The 25,400-nt window shown below is 37.9% G+C and overlaps 1 protein-coding gene across 7 annotated transcripts in view; it reads right to left on the reverse strand.

Moving 5' to 3' along the window:
- Positions 1 to 25,400, reverse strand: part of CSDE1 (cold shock domain containing E1) — a 40,384-nt gene that overhangs the window by 1,622 nt on the left and 13,362 nt on the right. For 2 of the 7 annotated variants that reach the window (XM_003892437.4, XM_009215974.2), the window contains exons 3-19: positions 20,578 to 20,776; positions 19,160 to 19,269; positions 18,668 to 18,760; positions 17,952 to 18,049; positions 15,691 to 15,772; positions 15,229 to 15,357; positions 14,976 to 15,101; positions 13,813 to 14,025; positions 11,712 to 11,852; positions 11,461 to 11,625; positions 8,198 to 8,305; positions 7,419 to 7,594; positions 6,413 to 6,525; positions 5,074 to 5,193; positions 2,037 to 2,215; positions 1,056 to 1,219; positions 63 to 195 (exon numbers count right to left, since the gene is read on the reverse strand). In XM_003892437.4, coding sequence (XP_003892486.1) covers positions 63 to 195; positions 1,056 to 1,219; positions 2,037 to 2,215; positions 5,074 to 5,193; positions 6,413 to 6,525; positions 7,419 to 7,594; positions 8,198 to 8,305; positions 11,461 to 11,625; positions 11,712 to 11,852; positions 13,813 to 14,025; positions 14,976 to 15,101; positions 15,229 to 15,357; positions 15,691 to 15,772; positions 17,952 to 18,049; positions 18,668 to 18,760; positions 19,160 to 19,269; positions 20,578 to 20,776 — 2,349 coding nt within the window. Of the gene's footprint in view, positions 1 to 62; positions 196 to 1,055; positions 1,220 to 2,036; positions 2,216 to 5,073; positions 5,194 to 6,412; positions 6,526 to 7,418; positions 7,595 to 8,197; positions 8,306 to 11,460; positions 11,626 to 11,711; positions 11,853 to 13,812; positions 14,026 to 14,975; positions 15,102 to 15,228; positions 15,358 to 15,690; positions 15,773 to 17,951; positions 18,050 to 18,667; positions 18,761 to 19,159; positions 19,270 to 20,577; positions 20,777 to 22,402; positions 22,550 to 25,400 lie in introns of all 7 variants that reach the window. The other 5 variants (XM_003892439.3, XM_003892438.3, XM_003892436.3 and 2 more) reach the window with 5 other exon arrangements.

The raw sequence follows: 25,400 nt of genomic DNA on the forward strand, positions 1-25,400 counted from the left end.
GGACCACATATTGTATGTAGGTCTATCAGTTGGCCTCCCCCAAGCCTTGTATGCCCTCATACCATTGAGTTATCTGGTCCCCTTGGCTGACGAAGAACCATTAGGCGAGGAGCACTGGCATCATCCAGAGTGATGTTCTTCAAGCGATTGACCAACCGATCAGGTCGAGGAGCTGCAACAGCCTTGGGGCCCTCACTGTAATGAAGTCAAAAGACGAGAAGAAACCACACTTGGTAGGCAGACAGCAAGCACTTGCAAAGGAGTGTGTTTTCCACCTAACTGCCCAAATGACTCACTTTTAATGACGGGACTCTTGCCTCATCTACCTAGCTAGAAAGACAAGATAGACAAGTTTGTTTATGTATTATTATCCCCAACTCAAGGTTCCAGCTTAATAGGAATGGAAGGAATCATTTGCAGACCCTAGACTTGAATGCCATCAGAATGACCCGTTCCACAGATGCATAAAAAACAAGGTAGTAGATGTGGTAGCTAACACCTGTAATCCTAGTGCTTTGAGAGGACAGGGCAGGAGGAACACTTGAGCCCAGAAGTTTGAGACCAGCCTGGGCAAAATAGTGGGACCATGTCTCCACAAAAAATAAAAGTGGCTGGGTGTGGTGGCGCATGCTTGTAGTCTCAGCTACTCAGGAAGCTGATGTGGGAGAATTGCTTAGGCCCAGGGGGTTGAGGCTGCAATGAGTTGTGATAGCGCCACTGCACTACAGCCTGGGTAACAGAGTCAGACTGTGAGACTGTGTCTCTGGGCGGCAGAGAAGCAAAGCGGCATTATGAATCAGGATGACTAAAGTATTAGAATTTTAAGTAGCATATAACCTAGAAATGACTTAATGGAAGGAAAGGAATTTGGCAAAAATTTTAAAAAACATGTACTACACAATCTTTTTGTATTAGACTAGAAGTAGGAAGTAAATAAAAAGTGGCAAAAGGGGAAAAAACAAGGCACAGAAAAGTAAAGAAATGTGATAAAACAGAGACTACAGAAGTTGAGACACTCCAGGGTAGTTACTAATCAAACCACAACAACAACTCACCAGACTCGCCAAACATTACAGGCGCTGCACTTGCCAGTGCGCTGATTAAGAATCACTGAGAACTCCACCTCATCTCCTGCCTGTAGCTCAATGCCATCCTGAACTTCTTTCACATGGAAAAAGAGCTTCTTGCTATCTCCTACTTCATAGTTAATGAAGCCAAACTGGAAAAAAAAAAAAAAAAAGTAGGTAAAAAAGAGAGGACATGCCACACCTCACTCTGAGTGAAGCACAATGCCTGCCCCTATATAAAAGGATGTATAAAACATGATATTAATGTTGATACTCCAGTCCAGCTGCCTGTGGCAAAACCTGTCAGGGAAGAAATGTATATTTGAAAGTGCCATTCACTATATCACAAACTTGAACCAAACAAATAAAAGTTGCCTTGTTCCTTCATACATTATGAACTAAGCTTTTTGATTTAAGCAAACTCATCAGGAAGTTGTTACTTCAACATACATATTGTTTGGATCCCCTCTAGAATTAAGCTGGGTTATAGCAGTATATGAAGCAGCCATACAAAATGTTGTTATTCTCTGTACTGATGACGAAAAACATTATGAGGACTCAGATTTCCGAGATCTCAGTAGTAAGACTGTTTGTTTGCCCTAAGCTTATTTTTTAAGTACTTTCGAACACGGTTTCTGTGTCTGTGTGATATGCAAAAGAAGCTCTAAGCAACAGTGTACAAAACCATACAGTCCTTCTACTCTGGAAATCTCACCCCAAACTTATTTTCCCCATTGCGTAATGTTAGTTACCAATACCAATCTTACTTTCTCACTGCTAATATAGTCACTTTTTTCTTTGTGTAGTTTACTGTTTTTATTAAGCTACCTCAAATGACTGAAAAAAGGTAAAGTAGAAATACAAAAACGAATGAATGTTGATGATTTCCCCTTGGCTGAAAAAATTTGAAGGTTCTGGTTACCAACTCATAGAAGGATCAAATTCAGATACAGAGATGCTGGCACTTACCTGATCTTTCACACATTCCACTGTGGCCCTACGCAGGGGTGTGATGTTGTAAGCCATAGTTTGTGCATTTTGGCCCAGGACACACAATTGGAACTTGACGCTCTCCCCTTTCTGCAGGCAATCCCCTTTGTTGGCCATCCCAACGATGCCAAATGGATAGACCTCACCTTTCATATCGCCTGTAAAACAGGTACAAAGTTTAAAAGCTAGTATTTCACAACAGTCCTCTGCTGATGATCCTAGAAAGTTTATATAGTTGCTAAAAATGTGTTATGTTACCTAAACTATATATATATCTATTTTTAGTACTCAGAAGTTTCACCTTAAAGCTTAAATGAAATTCCAAATGTTAAATACTACCATGGAACCAAATGAGAATGTCACAGCTCATCAGTACTTTATTAGCTGATGAACAATTTTAAACTGCATTTATAAATTAAAAAAAACAAAAAACAAAAAAACAAAAAACTGTCACAATCCCATTACCTAAATTTTAAGCACTATGGGTTGCTAATAATATTCACAGGACTATCTTCTTCTCAAGTTCACAATATGAGCCAACCAGCCAAAAATATTTTTGTCCCATACTCAATCGGCCAGTAAACAACTAGGCAGGCATAGGCAAAAACAATTTAGATAAACCTGACACCCCATCTCCTTTTTTTTGTTCCAATTCTGGTTCCCTCATAGGTTCCTTTTTCCAGATCAGAGATCAAAAACCATTTTCCTAAAGGGCCAGATAGTGTATGTTTTAGGTTTGCAAGTCATCCTGTCTAACCAACTCTGTTGTTGTAGTGAGAAAGCAACGAAAAACAGTATGTAAACAGATGGTTGTGGCTGTGATCACAAAAAAAGGCCACCATGTATGCTGAGCCCTGCCCTACAGTATAAAGTTGCCTGGAGCCCAGTGCAGGCTACAGATAAAAACTATGCCAAAGAATTCAGCTGCCTAACAATTCAGCATCCAGGGAAATGTACTCGCTCTGCCGCCCAGACTGGAGTGCAGTGGCGATCATGGCTCACTGCAGCCTTGATTTCCTGGGCTCAGGTGAGCCTCCCACCTCAGCTCCTGAGTCACTGGGACTACAGGCACGCACCATGACTAATTTTTGTATTTTTTGTAGAGACAGGTTTTTGCCATGTTGCCCAGGCTGGTCTCAAATTCCTGGGCTCATGTGATCTGCCTGCCTTGGCATCCCAAAGTGGTGGGTTTACAGGTATGAGCCACCACACTTGGCCATTTTTTTTTTTTTTTTTTTTTGAGACAGAATCATGCTCTGTTGCCCAGGCTAGAGTTCAGTGGCATGATTCAGCTCACTGCAACTTCTGCCTCCCAGGTTCAAGGGATTCTCCTGCCTCAGCCTCTGAAGTAGCTGGGATTATAGGCACCCACCACCATCGTGGCTAATTTTTGTATTTTTGGTGGAGACGGGGTTTCACCATGTTGGACAGGCTGGTCTCGAACTCCTGACCTTCAGGTGATCCTCCTGCCTTGGCTTCCCAAAGTGCTGGGATTACAGGTGTGAGCCCCTACTCTCGGCCCCAGCTGACTTTTTATTTTAAATACAGCAACCAAAAAACTTTGAGGAGATAATCCGAAGAGATCAAGTCATGAGGAAGAGTGATTAGAGGAAGCTGGTCTGACCTCATGCAATATCAATAATTACCACTTATGATGCACATACTGATTCATACTTTATAGAACCTTCTAAGGCTGAAGGTATTACCATTTTAAAGATGAAGAAACTGAGCTAATAAAGATTTAAGTTATTTGTCCAAGATTATAATGCTAGAACAGTGTCCAGATCTATGTCTGCCCAACTTTAAAAGTCTTAGTATAAGTTACAGTTGTGTTACTGAATAAAAGAGCTAGTGCTTACCAAGTGGGAAAATGTAATCTGTCTAGTCCCAGGCTTAGAGATGCCTAAACAAAACCCTTGCTTTGGACTATATCCCACAGCCAGTGCTGAAGAATGAGTGGACTGGGAAGTGGGGATGCAAAAGGAAGTAAAAGCAGCATGTTAGGAAGAGGTGGAAAGGCAATTTGATATCATATTATGAGTTGAAGTAGTAGTCTATACTCCCGTGGCCTTTTCAGGGGTGTGCTGTCATGGCATTTGTTTAAAAATTCATATTTAGAGGTGGGGGAATAGTGGTTTTATGTAAAACAGAAATTCTAAGAATCCCATGTGGTAAAGGAATAGGTTATCAAGGTTCATTTCCTTCTCCCAAATGACCTGCTATTCACCACTTTATGTTCGCTGACTCTTACATGATGCAAGGACTTTATTTTCTTTGTAAACCAAGCCATCATCTTTGGCTGGAATACTCAAGCCTTCTCATCTACTCCACCATCATGTAACTCTGCTATCCTAATCATCTACAGAGTTCTCTCCTATTTCTATCGTGTATTTATTTTATGCATACAGATCACACAAAGTTGGTCTTTCTGATGGTGACTGCTGGAGGAACAGTTGCACTGAACTCTGAGAATTCTTGAAGATAGCAGGGAGAAAAAACAAGAAAGTAGAGAATGAAAGGAACCCTGACCTAGAAACGAGAAATAGGATCCTCACAGAACTCTAGCTATTAAGAAACAGATTATGCACATATGTGTAGTCTGGTGGTGGGGGGGCGCGGGGGGGGGGCAGAACAGTAAACTTTTACAGGAAGCAAAAATACAGAACTGAATGGTTACCGATCTAAATACTAGTGAAGGAACTGAATATTTGATTATCATAACACTCAACATTAAATGTTTTGGTATCAGATTTTGTTCTTAGGTCTATCTCAATATAACTCATAGTTGCTCATGTATCAGTCATGTGCTCACAAAGCAGTCATGTTTTCACTACTTAAATCCAGACTGACCTCATTTTCAAAGGGTATGAAAATAAGCAAGCATGAGAGAGGTCACTTTTCCTTAACTCAGTTTTAACCTAAAAACAACTGCAATGAGCACGGTATTTTAAAACTTTATAGGTGCTCATCTGAAGTTATGGCAAATTTCTAACAGCCTGATAGTGATGATCCTTACCCTCCTCCACAATCTCAATCATTCCTTGGTACTCAGTCTGTGTTGGATCAACACTCCTCAGGGGGCGAATTACTTTGCCAGAGTAAATGGTGGGATCAGCTTCCTCAGTAATGCCGTTCACTGCAAAACAAAGGCATGTGCATCTTTCAATTTTATTTCACTTACTGTACAGAAAGACAAGCAAGCAACAAATAACACAGATGTTAACAGGGTAGCTTGGCTGCCTGCTATTGAAATGGGGTAGGGAACCCGAAGCCAAGTTCTATTTTTCAAAACAGCTGTTGGACTTTAAATACTTCTAAACTACCAAAATGCCTGCTTTTCCTAAATAGAATTGTTTAAATAAAATTGTTTAAGGAATTAAGAAGTATTCCATAAATAAAACATGCCTTGATCTCTTACTTTTTCCAGGTGACCCTATGTCACTTTTTAAGAAGCCTTTCCTGGTCTCCAAAATGCAAATCCCAATACTTATATACTGTCCTGATTCATCCTTATTACATGTATTACTGTCTTTCTAAACATCATATACAGTATTTTACTCCTCGTCTGCCCCAACTGGGACTGTCTGCCCCCAGTTCCACCAAAAAATAAGGTCAATGAATGCAGGGATGTATCTGATTTCTTCACTGCTGTATCCCCAGTGTCTAAAACATAACACACACTTAAGAGTTTAGATGAGAGCCAGAAATAAGCTGCAGGTCTTTTAAAGTCAGAGATCCTAAATTACAATTAATTTTCTTCACTTCCCATTATTTTTCACATTTAGATTCATTCCTCTTCAAAACACTCTTCTAGGGAAATGCTTCTCTTCCCTACTCCATGGAGATGTATACGTATCATGACGTTATTTTTGGTTTTGTGAGACAGTCTTGCTCCATCACCCAGGTTGGAGGGCAGTGGTAGGATCATGGCTCACTGCAGTCTCAACCTACTAGCACAGGCAACCCTCGCACCTCAGCTTCCCAAGTAACTGTGACTACAGGCATCCACTACCCACAGCTGACTATCTTGGGGTTATTTTTTTAAAAGACAATGAATTGAAAATATAAAGCAAATTACCTAAAATATCTAGGCCAGTCCTTCTCAAACTTCAGTGTATACCAGAATCATGTAAAGGACTTATTAAAACAGAATGCCCACCCACAGAGTTTCAGTAGGTATGGGACAGGGTCAGAGAATATATATTTCTAATAAGTAACCAAGTGATGCTGCTGTTTTAGGGAATCGCACATGAGAATGACTGATGGAGAATAATTAGGCCTCATCTCCTTCTACTACTCCATCCTTTCTCTCCCACTTAAAAGCACAGGCTGAATGAGAAGTCACAATTTATTACCTGAGTGTGTTTTGTTCACTTTTTCTGCACTGACTTTGTTGCCTTTGCCTTTGGACAAGCTATACTCGACCATGTCCCCCAGTTCCAGGCTATCAACATCACCAGAGAACTCACTAAGGAGAAAGGAAATTACATTTAACTAAACATTACCATAAACATCAACAGTAACAGGCAGCCTTTATTTTACAGTAACAGTCATGGCATGGCATGCTTATTCATGTTAGACACCATTTTAAGTAATTTCTATGTCTTGACTCATTTAATCCTTTATCCCCATGAAGAGGTAACATTATCCCTAACTTCAGGATAATAAAACTAAAATACCAAGAAGTTATTTGGTAAAAATTACACAGGTATAAAGTGGCAGGGCCTGGACTCAAAAGCTGAACCGTCTGGTTCTAAGAGCCCTTTTTTTTTTTTTTTTTTTGAGACAGTCTCACTCTGTTGCCCAGGCTGGAGTACAGTGGGGTGCAATCTCAGCTTACAGAAACCTCTGCCTCCGAGGATCAAGTGGTCCTCCACATTGGCCTCCTGAGTTGGTGAGACTAAAGGCATGCACCACCATTTTTTTTGAGATGGAGTCTTGCTCAGTCGCCCAGGTAATTTTTGTACTTTTTGTAGAGATGGAGTTTCACCGTGTTGCCCAGGCTGGCCTCGAACTCCTGGAATCGAGGGATCCACCTGCCTCAGCCCCCAAAGTGCTGGGATTATAGGCATGAGCCACCACACCCAGTCAGACCCCCTACTCTTAACCACTATATTATACACCAAATGGCCAACCTTATGGTACCAACACATAAAACAAGAAGGCACAGGCCTACTTCTTTTGGCCACATGCTCTGTATATAGAGATCAGTGATTAACTTCAGTTTATATCATGGCATAATTCTACAAATACGAAATCTGGGCCTCAACAAGTATAATCAATCAATACTAAATGTTTTTTATTGCAACAGCAAAGAATGGATGGTAAGCTAGCTGTAAGTTCCTGAAAGTCACACCTTACCTGTAATGGAAAAAGATTTCCTTATCATGATTGGCTGTTTCAATAAATCCAAAATTATCCTTCAGAGTTGCCACATAACCCAAGAGCCTCTTTGAGTTAGAATTACGACCTAAAAGTCGCACACAAGTTGCAACCTGCTGTCCAGGCCTCTGTTTGTCACTAATACTAAATTCAACCTGTGAAAATTAAGGGTGCTCATTAACACCATATCACTTCCACACCAATGTCCTTAACTCAGAAAACAAGACCTATAACTCCCCCAGCGCATGCTTTTCATTCCAAATATCCTTTGTAATTACTCCAGTGGAATTGATTTTCACCAAAACATTTATGTCTCATCCCATTTTTCACAAAGGATCAAAGTTTTGTCTTTCCGTCTGTATTTCTTATAGATTCTTAATTTCTTTAGAGGGCTATCCAAAAACCAAACATAGTAAGTATAAGAAATAAAAAATGAACAGCAATGTAAAATCTTTGGTGTGCTTTTACTTTGATAATGTTTCAGTAGTAACTGTTTTAACTTTCTTACCAATAACAACTTTATTTAAGCATGTTTCATCTGACGTTTAAACAGCTAGATTAACAAGGCTGTGATTAACAAAGAGCTTGACAGACACTGTTTTAATAAGCTGCTTTCAAATAGGAAGATAATAATGTATTTCTCTTAAACACAAAATATACTTCAGCAAAACTTGACAAAATCTGAAGAACCATCCTGCAGGATTTATGATTAAGATGACAACTCTTAACCCTCTCTCGAATAAGCAGAATTATCTTGCCTTATCTCCTATTTGAGGAGAAGTAGATCCTTCCACATCCTTGGCTTGAAAAGCAATAGTCAGTTTCACCCCACAGTCATCATAAGCAATAATGCCATCCTCAGCCTCCTAAAGAGATACAGTCAAAAATAGAATGAAAACAATCTCAAGAACAAAAACCAATAAAAGCAACTACAGTTCTTACAGATTCTTGAGCCAAAGGATTGATACAGCTGTAAAAATGTCTTATTCCAGGGTTTTCTAATAACAGATTATTCATATGAATAAAAGGTAGTCTTGCCTTAAGACTAGCTCAGTCTGCTGTAATTTTTAATTGTCTTTCAATCTTAAGAATCTAATTTTTGCTATTGAGGAGAAAAAAGCTTACTGAAAATGTTTAATACACCTACGCTCCTCATAGCCAATCAGAAATTAAACTGGGCATGTTACTTCCAACGAAGCAGAAATTCTATAGGGCAAGAAGCTTTAGTATTTTCTAAAGAAGCTGCCGAAGTATCCTCTTTTAGTAGCACACAGCACCTTGCACGGTATTTAATATGTAATGTCAATCATTATACTTAATGCAGAAGAATTTGGTATATGATCTAGTACAGTTCAAGCACTTGATATAAAGTAGGTGATTAAAAATTATGACATACCAGTATTTCAACAATTGTTTTAATACCAGACTTCAAGGAGAAGCAACATTTCAATCGTCTTACATGCAAGAATGATTAACTCTTAAAAAAGTCTAAGTGCTGGTCTGAAGGTAGCGAGTTATCTTGATTATTCAGTCCGTTACAGATCGAACTTCCTTGTTCTACTCTTTCCCCCCTTCTCACTACTGCACTTGACTAAAAAAATAAAAAACAATAAAATTCTAAGAAAGTTCAGGTGTGTCGTATTGAATCATACACGTGAAGTAACGACAGTGTACAGCAACTACGTAAATTATACTGATTTTATGGTTTCAACATTTCTATGGAGACAATGCCCACATCCCTACTCTAGCCCTGACTTCCTTCCTCAACTCCAGTCCTCATTACAAACTATGACATATTCAAAACCACTTCATTTTCCTCTACCAATCACACTCCTTCCATAACTGTTATAGATTTACTGACCACTTACAACATTACCAGGTATTATGTATTATCAAATTTATCTTGTACAAAATTCTCTCCCTAGTTTCTCTTTTCCCTCATTTTACAAATTGGGAAAATCTGAGGAATTAAGTAAACCTTACCAAGGTTACAAAACCCAGCACAAAATAATCCAGAGGATTTGAGTTTGGTTAAGAACAATGTCAGTGAATTCAGGTCTGACTCCAAAGTCATCAACTTTTCCACAACCAAACTCAAAAGTTTACTGTTCACCTTTTGCTCTTAACTCATCAACTTCGACATCCAGTCAACAGCTGACAATATACTATACATCAAATATATTAGAGATAGGAGAATCCCTGCCCTGAGGGAGTCCAGTGCAGCAGAGAGATTCATAAACTGGTAAATGTTATATACTGTAAGAAGCACGATGACAGAGGATTTACTAGCTAGGGTGTTGTTGGACTAACAAAAAAAAAAAACCAAAAAACAAAAACGGCAGGGAGAGTCTCACACAAAGGCTCTCTTCATCAAGCCAGTTTTGCCAGACACATTTGGGAAGCAGAGCTATTAAAAATAACCCCAACTGAAGTTATTTTTATTTTTGTTAACAGTATCATCTGTCACATGTGAAATTCCTATTATGAGCTAGGTATTTTGAGGGCTTTTTAAACTATTACACAATCATTTTTGAAACTTAAAAACTGAAGCTCAGAGGTAAAATAATTTCCCAAGCTACAGTAAGTGATAAGCAAGATACTAGCCTTGCTCTTTCTGCCTAATAGTAATTATTAAATTACAACATGACTGACTTTCCAGTATCTCTTATGTACCTTCACTTGTCTATAGCCACTATCTCTGTGCCTAGTTCAAGGACTACCTTAACTATCCGAGTAATTTCATAGTAATCCTTTTCATCTTTTGTCTTTCTCCATCCCATCTAGGCTTCATATTGCTGCCATTACTCTCCCAAAGCACATACCTAATGTCATTATCTAAAAGAGATCTTTTCCTTTAAGTACAGAACAAAGTCTAAATTTTTTTTTTTAATTTTTGGAGACGGAGTCTCGCTCAGTCGCCTAGGCAGGAGTGCACTGGCAGAATCTCAGCTCACTGCAAGCTCCGCCTCCCGGGTTCACGCCATTCTCCTGCCTCAGCCTCCCAAGTAGCTGGGATTACAGGCACGCACCACTGCACCTGGTTAATTTTTGTATTTTTAGTAGAGACAGGGTTTCACTGTGTTAGCCAGGATGGTCTCGATCTCCTGACCTCGTCATCCACCCATCTCAGCCTCCTAAAGTGCTGGGATTACAGGCATGAGCCACCGTGCCCGTCAACAAGGTCTAAATTCTTTAGAGAAGCAATCAACACCCTCTCAGTCTAGCTGGATCCTGATTTTTCATCCTTATTTCTCCTAACCTCCCTCACCAACAAAAACCCATACACAAAACCCCCCAAAAAATTGCTGTCAGACTAGTTACTCATTGCTTCCTAAAGAAACCCTGAATTTTTCTCATCTGTACTTTTACTCTGTGAATAATGCTCCTGTCTCCATCTATTAGTGAAACCATCCCATACCCTACCAGTTAATTTTCACCAGAGCACTATCGCTGACCTTCAATAGCAATATTTTATATTCTGTATGAATTACTTGTTTCTATAAAACTCTCTCAATTTGTTATTAACTTGAAAGGAGAATTCATCTCAGACATCTTTATATTTCCTGTTCAGGGGATTTTTCAATAAATGAAGTTTAAATGTGTGAACTAAGGATACCCAACTTTGAAAGTTTTAAATTGCCTGGAAGACAGTACTATCATTTTATATAATTAGTTCTCTACCTGGAGTGAGTCTGCCTCCCAGGGGACATTTGGCAATGTCTGGAGACATTTTTGGCTGTCGTAGTGGGAGGTAGGGAAAAGGGATCAGAACACCAACTTCCAGTGGGTAGAGGCCAGAGATGCTGCTAAACATCCCATTCCCCACAGTAAAGAATCATTCATCCCAAAATGTCAATAATCCTGAGGTTAAGAAACCTTACTTTGTTTAGTTCACTGTTAATATGACAGAGAATTCTGAAAGAGACAAACTGCTCATTATATGTGCTCCATTAACTATGTGCTGTTAAGGCAGAAGAGGAATAAAGAGCTACAAAAATAATTTGGATTACGCAAAACCTACCTTCTCTTTGCCTTTATTTGGGCTAGTGGTTTTAGGGTTGGAAAAAGTGGCTTCTTTTTCTACCGTGCCCAGAAAACGGTGATCTGAATGGGAATGAAACGAAACCGTGCCCTTGGGAAGTTTTTTAATCCTAATAGCATGATTTCTTTGAGCAGAGAGCATATCCTAAAAAATGATAAAACAAAATTAACTTTCAATTGAAAAAGAAAGCATCAAGAAACACCTCCCAAGTTTTCTCAAAAACAACTCACAGGAACCACAGTAAACTCTACTTCATCTGCAATATGGAGCTGGTTCCCATCCAGAATTTCACTGAAGTGGAAGAACATACGAACATCACGATCCACACATTTGATGAAACCAAAACCATCTCTCATGGCAGCAATCACACCCTGAAACCCAAATAATATTTTCACTGGCTGTGAAATTTGTCAAGTAAGGCAACATTCAACTTTACAACCACCATCAAGTTAAATTCATCAGGAATTTTCTCTGATGTGACACAAATATTGTATCCACATTTGAACTGTTCTCACTTAAGTACAAACTCATTGCTTTCAACAAAGTAACCTGAGCAATTTTCTAAGACTCCCCAGTTGCTACTTCCTGGCAAATATGCACTAGAAAAAATCACCACATTTGAACGTAAACACATGAACACAATGTATTTCATAAAAGCCCATGCCTAATGACAATATAATTTCCAGAAACTTCACTAATTTAGAGACCATAATTCCAAAGTAGACAAAGGCAATTCTCTAGTTTCTACCTCAAAAATTGCATGAGTTTAGGCCCAGGAAAGAGTTAAAATTACATCTGAAGAATAAAACATACAAAATCTTTTCTCCTGTTTTTTTTTTTTTCCTTCTTACTAAATTATCAGCTTTGTAAGGGCTATTGTATCAACAGTACCTGGAACATGGTAGGTACTCATGTTTAATGAGACAATGAACACAAATTATCAATCTGCTATTGTATTACATACTACATATTTGCTCTCTGCAGAAGTAATTCTGTAAGTTTTAAATATGACCTAAACAATATTCTGACATTTAATCCTTGCTATGTCCTGATGGTAGCCAAGTTATATTTTCCATACTGTAAAGCAAAACAGATCTTGCCTTTGAAAATGTTAAAAAAAAAAAAAAAAAAAAAAATCACGCATTCAGACTTACAAACTTTTAAAGTTAAATACACTATGTCAAATACAATCAGTTCTTCAAAGGCAAAGGATAAAAAAAAACTCAAGAAACTTAAATTTTCATTCAGTGTACCCAGTTCCACTGACAACACTGAGTTACAGTGTAGATGGTATGATCCCAAACATAACTAAATGTAAATTATGTCTGAGGAAGTGAATTCATAAAACATGTTTGGGAAATAATTCTGGTTGGTATAATGCCACTCCCAGACACAAACTCTTTAAAAACAATTTGCAAAGTTCTGCCAAAACGAAACCTTTTTGACTCTGGTTTAATTGCGAGCTTGTCCAACTGTGGCCTAGGACAGCTCTGAACATGGCCCAACACTACAAATTCTTAAACCTTCTTAAAACATGAGATGTTTTTGCGATTATTTTTTTGAGACAGAGTCTCCCTCTGTCACCCACGTTGGAGGGCAATGGCATGGTCTTGGCTCACTGCAACCTCTGGCTCCCGGGTTCAAGCAATTCTCCTGTCTCAGTCTCCTGAGTAGTCAGGATTACAGGTGCCCACCACCACACCTGGTTGACTTTTTCTATTTTTGGTAGAGATGGGGTTTTACCATGTTGGCCAGGCTGGTCTTGAACTCCTGACTTCAAGTGATCACCTGCCTCGGCCTCCCAAAGTGCTGGGATTACAGGTGTGAGCCACCACGCCTAAGATTTTTTTTTTTTAAAAGCTCATCAGCTATCATTGGTGTTAAGTGTATTTTATGTGTGATCTAGTGTCTAGATCCTGGGTGTCCAATCTTTCGGCTTCCCTGGACCACATTGGAGAACTGTGTTTCCTAAAAACAGAAACCATCACTGATTAAATGTCTTAGGAAATAGTTTGGGAAAATCTACTTACTACAATGATGAACTTGAATTTTCTTCCTCTTCATATTAAGGGCCAGAGAATCACTGACTCTAACAATACCTTAGTAATCCTGTCCAGATTTCCATTCAAAAATTGTTTCACATATATTTCCAAGATAACTGCCAGAGATAACCCAGACTAATCAAATGTGTATGATTCTTAATCACCTTAACAAGGTAAATGCCCATTAGGGTCATTTAACTTAAAAACATTTTTAATTTAGTAGTATAAACTTGAATATAACATTGGCTTTCACATATTAGATACACATCCAGGAATATCCAACACTTACCATTTCTCGGGCTTCATTAGTGAACTGAAATGTATTTGACAGAACTTCTATATTGGTTGCTCGTTCTAATTTGTCACGTCGGTCTGTTGAAATATTAAACCTAACATGGTCACCTTCCAGGAGGGTCACCTTGGATTTCGTATCTTTGTCTCCAAAGGGAAGTTCTTTAGGGATCACAAAGTCAACTTTGATGCGTCCTGGCAATGGGTCATTCTGATGAGAAGGAAAAACGATTTTAGCTGGAGATTTCTCATCCTTCCTAGTTCTAAGTCAAACAAGAAGAACACATAGTAAACCCATGTTATTTTTAACATAGTTTCCTGAAGCGAAAAAAGGTGTTGACAACATAAGTCCAATGTGAAAGCTTCATGGTCTATGGTCACGTGAGTCAACCATAAAATTACAACACTGCTATTAAGACCCTGTACTCTGGTACCAAAAAATTTTATTTAAGGAATTCTCCCAGCAATGACACCATTTGTGTCTTCAGCTTCCCCACAAATAAACTGGAGGGGTGGGGCAGGGGCAGAAGAGGGAACAAATGTACACTTGAACTGCAGTCTAATCCAATCAGGTGCTTTCCAATTTAATTAGCATTTTCTTCTTTGGTCTTTTCTCATCACCCAGTAAAAAAAAAAAAAAATACATATTTGGCTGGGCGAGGTGGCTCATGCCTGTAATCCCAGCACTTTGGGAGGCCGAGGTAGGTGCATCACAAGGTCAAGAGATCGAGACCATCCTTGCCAACAGGGTGAAACCTCGTCTCTACTAAAAAAAAACAAAAATTAGCTGTGCGTGGTGGCGCATGCCTGGAGTCCCAGCAACTCCTGAGGCAGGAGAATCGCTTGAACCCGGGAGGCGGAGATTGCAGTGAGCTGAGGCTGTAACGAGCTGAGATCGCGCCGCTGCACTCCAGACTGGCGACAGAGCAAGACTCTGTCTCCAAAAAAAAAACACAAAAAAACAAAAAAAACCACAAAACACCAAAAACCGTATTATGGGATGTAAATCTGGTTTCTCTTTTAGTTTAACTATACATAACAAGAGGTACTTAGTTGTTCCACTATCATGTTAACTGAGTAAGATAAAATTTCAGTATACCATACCATATTATTCTATTACTACTGAGGCGAAATAGGACTCTCCTGGAAAAGATTATTTACCTGGTTTTTACTGGGTACTTTTGGGATAACTTTGGTTACAGTTCCTTCAAAATGTTCAATGCTGATATCTTCAAAAATGACTGTTCCTTGAGGCAATAGTCTGACATCTGTTGCAACTTCTTTACCCTAAATCAGAAGGGGTTGGAGGTGGTGGGGGCACAGGGGAAGGAAGAATCACATAATTTTAAGTGTTTCTTAAAAACATAAACCACCGCTGATCTTAAAAGTCCAAAGATCAAGTTAACTATCTTACATTTCTGTCCTTGATTGTGAATTCCACATCATCACCAGGCTGTAAGGTTTCTAAGTCACCCTTAAATTCACTATAGTGAAAGAATATCTCTTTTACAACATCACCTCTTTCAATAAAGCCAAATGCCTCCTGAAGCAAAACAAAAAACCAAGAACATTATTACCACTCTGTACAAATTTAGGATTACAACTTAAAACCAATAATTTTTGTAAAATTATACTGTAGTCACAATAGTATAATTTGGTACAATCTAATATTATCAATTAAACAGCCAATTTTAAAGAATACAATGCATTAGCAACCAAGGAATTTTAAGAGACTACTTTTGAGGCTAACAGTGAAATATTTTTAAAGGGTAAAGATAAAAAAGAAAAAAGAAAAAAAAAAAAAAAGGCTGGATTTTGAAGTACAACACTTCAAATGGCCAAAGAAAAACTCAAGATTCTCAAATTTAATACTTACCTTCATGGCACAAACTACTCCCTGACAGCGGGCTTGTTTCTTTTTCAACAGCATAATGTTGCGAGCACTTACAGCACCAGTACTAGAAAAAAAATAATTGCAGGGAGGAGGAATGAAACACGGGTTAAAAATGTATTGGCTTGCTTAGATATGAGTTTAAAGAAACTAGTTTCCTGGGGCTTCAATAATTCTATCATCACTAAGAATAAATACAGGGTTTATGACATTTGATTACTTTCATATGGCTTTATATGCAAAAGACTTTAACTCCTTAGCCTTCTACATTTGGCAAATATATATATAGGTCATCTTTCTCTAGGACTGTTGTTGGAAGATTTGTTTTTACAAACTTACACATGGGTGCATGATGTTCTACTGTTTTTCTATTTCAACAAAAGAACTGAAATAAAGCCACAAAGCTAATGCTACCAAACATGGGGAATACTAAAGTTTTATAAAAGGTACTGGTGACACACAGATAAATAGGAGATGGTCTCTATTTTCAGTGAGTGCTAAACTTAGTAGCTATCTCAATTATTTCTGAGTAAACAGCCATAAAAGTTGAGCAAATGAAGTGATTTTAAGAGAACTTGCTATGCTTTTAAAAGTAATGATATTCACCACCATTGGAGAATGGAAACAAGTTAGAGACACCACATGTTGCTTTTATGCCCTCATTTTTGTGCAGCAGCAATGTAAATTCAATTTTAAGACAACATAGACTATATAAGACATAATGGTACTGTTAGTCTAAATGTTTTAAGAGAAGACCTATATACCAAGCAATTACTTCCCTTAATTTTTCATGGACAAATAACCCAAAATGTGTTTTTTATTTTAAAAAAAGTTACAGACTAACAAAGACACCAGAAAAATTCTACCTGCTTTTGTAACTTACTGCAGTGAAAAGGCTTTAGAATCAGATGGGAATTTAAATGCCTGCTATTTAAAAGCAGTACGAATGTCGACAAGTAACTTTGTGAGAACTTATACCTCATTTTACAGATGAAGAAACTTACCAGGTAAGGCTGTTCTGAGATTAACAACTATATAAATTGAGGCCTTCAGACTGTAATAATAACCATACCTACGATGCAATCTGATTCCTTCTAGACTTGCCAAGAAAGAGAGAAGGTTCAAGGCAGATAATCCTTAGGATTATCTGCTCTTAGGACTTTTCCCTCCACATGCTACTGGAAAGTACGTTACTAGCACTTTCTCCAACTTCCTATTTTAATTTCCTTCTCCTCTTGCATCTCCCATCTCTCATATCCCAAGATAAAAATATTCTCCCTGAGCTTTCTTAACTACATTTTCCTTAACTGTGTATGCTGATGAATTCTACAGCTCTATATACTTTCCCTATAGGCAGGAAACAGACCTTAGACTTATAGGTCTAAGTCTCAGACCTATACACGCAACTGTAGATTTGATATCTCTACCCAGATGTCACAAACAGCTCACTCAAAAATTGCCAAAGTAAGTATGATTCTTTTCCCACCCTGAACTTTCTCCTTATGTCTCCTTAGCCCAGTTTATGGTACCATCTGCCCAGTAGGCCAGGCCAGAAAAACAGTATTTGGGACTCCCTTTAATTCCAATCCCACCTTCATCTGATCAATTAAGATTGATGATGGTATCTTCTCAGTATGACTTGACTCTTCCACCCCATCCTCTTAGTCTATCCATATTAGCTAGCCATCTTTCACGTTAACTCTCACATCACTGCCTCTGGTCAACAGCATCCCCACTTTTCAAAAGTCTACCACTTCCACCACCTCCAAAGATCTAAACCAATCACACTTCCTTGTTTTAAATACCACAAAGATTCCTACATAGAAGAACGCTCAAACTTTACCTTCCGGCCAATTCGACTAAACTTTTGGCCATTTCCCCAAAACATGTCATGATATTTCTTCTATCCATAATGCTCTTTTTTCTCATCTCTCTAGTGACTATATCCCTCCCTTAAAACTTACCTCAAAGCACTACTTTTTGAAAAACCTTCACTGATCTCTAGAACAAGTCTTTGAAATGCCTGACAATGTTTTAATTATCATCTTCCTATTTCTGAGATCCTACATCATAGCTGTAATACAATATTCACAAACCTCAAATCATTAGTTGATGAACTGAAAGTTCATGAAAACTATCCAGACTTCCAAGTTAGGTTTTAAATCTACTTCAAATTTCTTAATGGAGGAAAACAAAACACACGCAAAACACTTAGGTGAGAAAATTTTTTTTAAAAAAGAACTTACTGTTTATTGTTATCAATTACAAAGTTTATTTTATCTCCAGTTTCCAGCTGAACATTCCCTTCGACATCTTCAGGGGTGTAAGTCAGATAAAACACTTCCTGTGAATTAATAAATCATTATCACTATTTTGGCAGGATGCATATTCACTGTATACTGTGATTTACTTACTTAAAAACCTCTTATACTGGCATTTTAAGCCAAATTTCTTAAAATTAAATGCTTTATGACAAGTAAGTTACTTTATTCATGTAAACACACACTTCCCCTCCACGGTGCTGATGACTTCTGCGAGTCCACAGCTGAGCAGCAATCCAACTTCAAAAAGCTTACACACGTGGAAGCATTTGCCCAGAGACTATAGTTACATTTCAAAAAAACCAATTTTATATAAGGCATTCCAAACAAAAAAAGCTGGTGTTAGTGCTTAAAAGAAACCAGAAAAAGATCCCCCCCACAACCCCCAAAAAAGTGATTAAAAGGAACATTTTACCTTAATGTTCTAACTAAGGTCATACTTGGGCAAACTGACACTTGGAAGTCCTATGGAATTTTTCTTTTTAAATTTTTTGATTATGCTGCATTTGAAGCCTCTTAAAAACCAAATTTAAAACTGATTTTAACAATTGCAGCTTACGTTTTCTATTTCGAATTTTAAAGTACGCTTATAGATCACATGGTGGATCAGGCAAAGGTTTAAGAAAAATACACAAGTTTACCCCATTACGTTCGTAGCATACACTCCCTGTTGGACTCTGACCCGGGGCAGCTGGAGATTTACTCTCTAAGTTGTGAGGAACAGCGCACACAACCTACCAGTCAAAAAAAAAAAAATTTCCATTGCTAATCATTTCAGGAGCAGCACTGTGCAATATAAACTGAATTTTAATATCCTCTATACTATACACAGGGATGCATTTTAATATGATCCACAAGAGGATGTCATGCTGCCAAGTTTCAAACTTACAGTATGTAAATTGACTGTAAGCATTGACTCAGGGTTATATGTAAAAACCCAACTGAGTCTTGACCATATTTTTATTTCAGGTCAAGAAATGCCAGTGCTTTTGATTAATTTTAAAATAGTAATCTTTATATACTATAGCTCTCTTTCGTGCAAACTGAGGAGATGGGGAGAATCTTCCTTTTCTAATGTGAAAGATATGCAAATGCAGGGCCCTAAAAAAACAGAAAGCATCAAAGTCACTAACTTGTCCATTCATTCGTTCTTCAGGGAGGATTTCTTGTTTTATCTTCACCAGTTTAACAGCAATGGGTTTCCCAGTCCGCCGGTCCGATGATACTTCAAATTCAACATCATCTAAAATAAAGAATGTGTTATATTTGTTGAACTAATTTTTGCGAAACAATATATTGATTCCAAACTAAACATAGCATTTGAATCGCCTTAGACCAGTGGTTTTCAAAGCATGGTCCCTGGACCAGCATTAACACCACCTGGGAGCTTAAAAGAAATGCAAATTCTTGGACCTCACTCTAGTCCTAGCCAAAGACAAACTCTGGGGATCAAGTATAGCAATCTGTTTGAACAAGCCTTCCACGTAATTCTGATACACACAAAATGTTTCAGAACCACCATCTTAGGCTAAGATAGCCATGTCTTAATCTTAGTTTTTATGGAAGTTACACATACTAAAAATGAGATTACTTAACAATCATAACCTTTGGCAAGTTTTTTTTTTTTAAACTCCTCTGTACCTCAGTTTTCTCATATGTAAAAGGAGAATAATTCTTAACAAACAGGACTGCCATGAGGATTAACCAAAACAATGCTCCTATAGCATGCATCTTGTTAGCTATTATACTCTTTTCTCAAACATGTTTTTAAAAAACGCACAGAGGCCTCATAATTTCAGTCCTTTAGTAAGCCAAACACTTTAATACATAAAAATGATTTTTTTTTTTTTGAGACAGAGTCTCGCTGTCACCCAAGCTGGAGTGCAGTGGCACGATCTAGGCTCACTGCAACCTCTACCTCCCGGACTCAAGCGATCCTCCCACCTCAGTCTACTTAGTAGCTGGGACTACAGGCACAAGCCATCTTCCCCAGCTAATTTTTGTATTTTCTGTAGAGATGGGGTTTTGCCATGTTGCCCAGGCTGCAAGCTGGTCTTGAATTCCTGCACTCAAGCAATCCGCTTGCCCTGGCTTTCTAAATTGCTGGGAATACAGGCATGAGCCACCATGCCAGACCTGTGAAATAATTTGTATGGTGTCAGCCAAAATGAATTTCCATATAATCTAAGAGGTGACATTCTAAGAACTACTTTTTTCAGGTACTACCCCAAATAGTACCTGATAGAATAATCATAAGTAACACTATAACATTATAAAAGTTCAATATTCCTACTGGCTTAAAATCTTACAGGTAAACAGCCATCATTAGGGGGAACAAAGAAATCTTCCAAGCATTTATTGTAAATATAAACAAATATATCTTTTAAGGATTCTGCTGGTTTATACAGATATTCTTCAGTAAACAATACAACTGAAAGTCCAAAATGTTTTTATTTACATAAAACATTTTTTTGAAAAACACTCATGAACAAGTTGATATGCAAGACAAATTCTGTGATTACATTTTTACAAAGGAGAACTGACAAATTACCTCCTACTTTTAAGTCTTGCAGGTTGCCATTATACTGTGAACAGTGGAAGAAAAGTCTAGCTTGACGTTCTGAACACTGAATAAATCCGTAAGAGGTTAACAGTTTTTCAATAACCCCAGTTTCACGCAGTGCTGCTGAAGTACCATTAGGGTACCCATTATGTCCATTGTTGTGGAGAAGGTTTGGATCAAAGCTCATCTGTTTTAAAAACAAAAAGAATATATACGTATCTGCACATTATCTCCATGGCATATTATGTCTGGTTAATAAGTCACTAAATCTTCCATATAAAAAGGCAAAAAAAAAGTAAAATGAAAGGAAGATTATGGACTTTTATTAATGCAGCATTAATTTAGCTAATAAAACATTTCAGAGGAAACAATTTAAGTTATTATATTGGGGAACTGCCCCAAATTATGGTAGAATTTCCACTTACCAGACAAAAATAGAATTTCTGGGGTTTACTATTAACATATGACAACTACATCAGTAAATGCTGCCTTTACATAAACTGAAAATTACTAAAACAAATTCAGAACAAGGGTAATTAACATTAAGAGACAGTGACCACTAACTACCAAAGACTCTTAAGAGATTTGGTAACACTATTTTGAAACTTCAGCTGATACCTTAATACAATTTAGTAAGTCATGCATTTGGAAGGCATATTTCAAGTTAGTAAAGATTAACACAATAAAATAAACTTTCTATGCAATACTTAAACTAGAAAATCTCAGAGTAATTCATGCTTCGGTCCTTTAAAGAAAGACTATCCAAAATAGTGTATTAGAAAACTTCTGAGACAACAAAACTACAAGACAGCAAAAGCATTTCCATTTTAAAAATGCTGAATCATTTCACAGGTACATTTAAAGACATCTTTACCTGAAAGAAACCCTTCACTTTTCACATACTGATGAAATCTGTAACTATCATTTCTTTCCCATTCTTTAGTGAAACAGGAGCTATTTAAAAGCAATATAACGTAATCTGCCTAGGTCATAAAATACTATCACATTGGATGTTCCATTTTCCTTTCTTTGAGTAAAACAACAAAAACTGTAAGTGAAGCACAAAATAGGACGAAATCCTTAGCAAAGCCTAGGTCTATAATTTACCATAGTAATGACATTTCCAAATCATTACAATTATGTTTTAGACTCTTTCATTGAAAATCTCATTTATAATCAGTATTTCCATTTAAGTGGGATATTGGACATTATTAATAAAAAGGATACATTTTCATTAGGAAAAAAGAGTAACAAATTCTAGAAAGATAAACAAAAGTAGGAGTCAACAATATGTGTGGTCAAATCAGGTAAATTAAAGCCACCACACCTGTAGGTGGTTACGTTCTAATTCTTCTACACTAGCCACTGTTCTGTGTTTAACATATATTAACTCATTTAACTTTTACAAAAGAAAGTATTGTATTAGCCTCATTTTACCAATGAGAAAACAGACAAGAGAAGTTAAATGACTTGCCAAAGTCAAATAGAAGATTCAAACCAAGAAAGTCTGGTTCTAAACCAGGGCTTCTCAAATGAGAAGTTAAAATACAAAATCAGACTCAGTGCGTATAGGGATTTGAGATTTTCCATCTTTATTAAGATCCAAGGTGTTAATAATGCTTCTGATTCTTGGACATACTTTGAGCAAGGCCCTAACCTACTGGGTTATCTTTCAAGACTGAAGTTAAAAAAAATGATTCGGGAAGTTAGAAGGTGAGTCTGCAGGATATTTCAACCAGAATGAGTGGCAATCCTAGGTCATGCTCTTAACACAAAGCAAGGTAAGCTGAGAATGACTGCTTTCCTGACTTACAGATCTCTGATAAGTTGGGGTCCTCTTTTGTTTTTTAGTCCCAGATGAGGTAGAAGATGAAGATAAGGGTAAAGAAAGTGAAGGAGGGGCTGCAGGAGAGGGATGAGGATCTGACGACACAGTAAAAACGTTCTCCATCTCAAACAGCTGTTATAACATAGCATAATGTTGATAACTATGATCAATAACAATTTTGTGCACATTTCACAGTCAACCTTTATATATTTTTAGCTCGGGTTTAGCAAAATATAATTAATCAGATTTCTATCGACATAGGAAATATATAGAATTAACATTACTATAAAAGGTGAAATGTATTTTTTTTTAAGCCATTAAAACATACGACGATATCAACAATTCTGAAAATGCCACAAGGACTCTTGATGGTTGTTGGAGTGAGACTATTCAGTCCAATTTCTTTTCAATGCCAATCAACTTTAAATAGAACCTATCATTTTTAGTCACTAGTCTCCCTGAAGTACAGTACACACAGATAATCCAATGGGGTGTAGAATAATTGGGACTATTTTTCTGCCCAGGGATAAAAATGAGCTTTTATAAATATTTACTATGTATTTATAGTCCAGGTTTCACCGAGTTGGTATGTCAGATGGTATCATGTATTACTCAGGTATTCTGAGGGAAGAGTGGAGAACTCCATAAGAGGCCGACAGTGAAGTCCTCACTCATTTGCTCTTGCTATATTCCAGTATGGCCGATAAGGAAATACACAAATTTAGTTATCTAGTGTAACTAAACTACCTTCACAAATAGACAGATGAGGCCAGGTACAGTGGCTCACACCTGTAATCACAGCACAGGGAGGCCGAGGTGAGCAGATCACTTGAGGTCAGGAGTTTGGGACCAGCATGGCCAACATGGTAAAAGACTGTCTCTACTAAAAATACAAAATTTAGCCAGACATGGTGGCATGGGTCTGCAGTCCCAGCTACTCAGGAGGTGGAGACACGAGAACTGCTTGAACCCAGGAGGTGGAGGTTGCAGTGAGCCGAAATTGTGCTACTGCACTCCAGTCTGGGCAATACAGCAAGACTCCAACCCAGAAAAACAAAAAAAGCCCAAATAGACAAATGGTTGAAAGATTCCCGCAGAAGAACCTCAGATGGAAGATAAGGCAAGCACATGTAAAGGGCATGGGAATTGACATTTCTATTCCTAGTACTAGTTCTTCAACCTCCACATTAAGAAACCATCTAACGAGATATGACAAGTATGCCAAAAAGTTAAGATCAAGACTATGATATGGATTTATATTAGTTGCAATACAATGCACTAAATGTTGATCCCCTTCATACTAATTCATGGTATTATAAAGCTTTTTAAAATTAAACATTCAAAAACCAGCAATCCAGAACATAGTATTTCTAGCAAGAACAGAACATTTCTGCACAAGTAAACTTTTTATATAATATCCCTCACTCCACATTTTTCCTATTTATTTGTACCACTATGTTTTACAATGCAGACACAAAATTGTAATCACACAATTTATAAATATATACACTTACTGACAATACATGTTTTTAATTGACAAGCAGTATAAAATTACCTTGAGAACCATTATTCTAGATCACTGAGGGACTTTCAAGCTGTACTTCTTTCATGTTTATTTATTTACTTTTGAAGACACAGTCTTGCTCTGTCACCCAGGCTGAATTAATTAATTAATTTATTTTTGAGATGGAGCCTCGTCCTGTCACCCAGCCTGGAGTGCAGTGGTGCGATCTTGGCTCACTGCAACCTCTACCTCCTGGGTTCAAGTGATCCCCCTGCCTCAGCCTCCCAAGTAGCTGGGACTACAGGCATGCGCCACCAAACCCAGCCAATTTTTGTATTTTTAGTAGAGACGGGTTTTCACCACGTTGGCCAGGTTGTTCTCAAACTCCTGACCTCAAGAGATCCGTCCCCCGTCGCCGGCGCCCCGGGCCTCCCAAAGTGATGGGATTACAGGCGTGAGCCATTGCACCTGGCCTCATGTTTGGACTATAGTTCTGATTACCATTAAACAAGAACACAATGATATTATCTGAAATATATATGCCTGAAAGCCGCAAAAAATCCATTCTCAAGTCTCCAATCCTGCCACACATCTCTGCAGGTAGGAGATAGAAATACTGTTTTTCTCACCCAAAGGGAGACTGAACCAGAATCAGAAAGCATCAAAGCTAATTTTCTTTTAAGACTCTAAATTGCTCCCCAACAAGACTGCTGGAATCTGGGCTCTACTGTTCGGGTCTCGTCTCATCCTTATATGCATAACAAAACAGCTGAAAAAGCTGTCCCCTTCTCCCAGAATCTTTGCTGACTACAGCTCTCTTTCCCTAGCCTTTATCCATTTGGAGGATGCCTTTATTTTATTTTTCCAACGGGAAATGCACCACTCAAACAACTTTATATAAGACATGTGACACGTTAATACTTTTCAAAGAATTCCTAATAATTTGGCTAAACTATATTTTTATGGCATTGCAAGTATTTCTTCATCAGCACCACCAAAAAACAAGCAAAATGGAAGTTATCACAAAAACAACACATAAAAGTAGAACACAAATGGAAGTAATTTAACAGATCCTTGTTTATAAAAAATTAAAGACACTAACAAAGCTGGTGGTAGGAAGGACCCAATAGGTAAATGTTACTTGGCTTCTTTTTCAAACAGGGGAAAACAAAATCCACAATTTAGTTGCTTGCCTAACAGCATATAAAAATTCTATGCAAATGAACCAAGTTTAATGTCTTAAAAAATATTTAAAAACCAGCCAGGCTCACTGGTTCATGTTTGTAATCCTAGCACTTTGAGAGGCTGAGGTAGCAGATTGCCTGAGCCCAGGAATTTGAGACCAGCCTGGGCACATGGCAAAATGCTGTCTCTACAAAAAATACAAGAATTAGCCAAAATTAGCCGGAGGCCTATAGTCCCAGCTACTCAGGAGGCTGGGGTGGGAGGATCACCCAAGCCCGGTAGGTCAAATCATGA

This window comes from Papio anubis, chromosome 1 (genome assembly GCF_008728515.1).
Source record: "Papio anubis isolate 15944 chromosome 1, Panubis1.0, whole genome shotgun sequence".
Taxonomy (NCBI): Eukaryota; Metazoa; Chordata; class Mammalia; order Primates; family Cercopithecidae; genus Papio; species Papio anubis.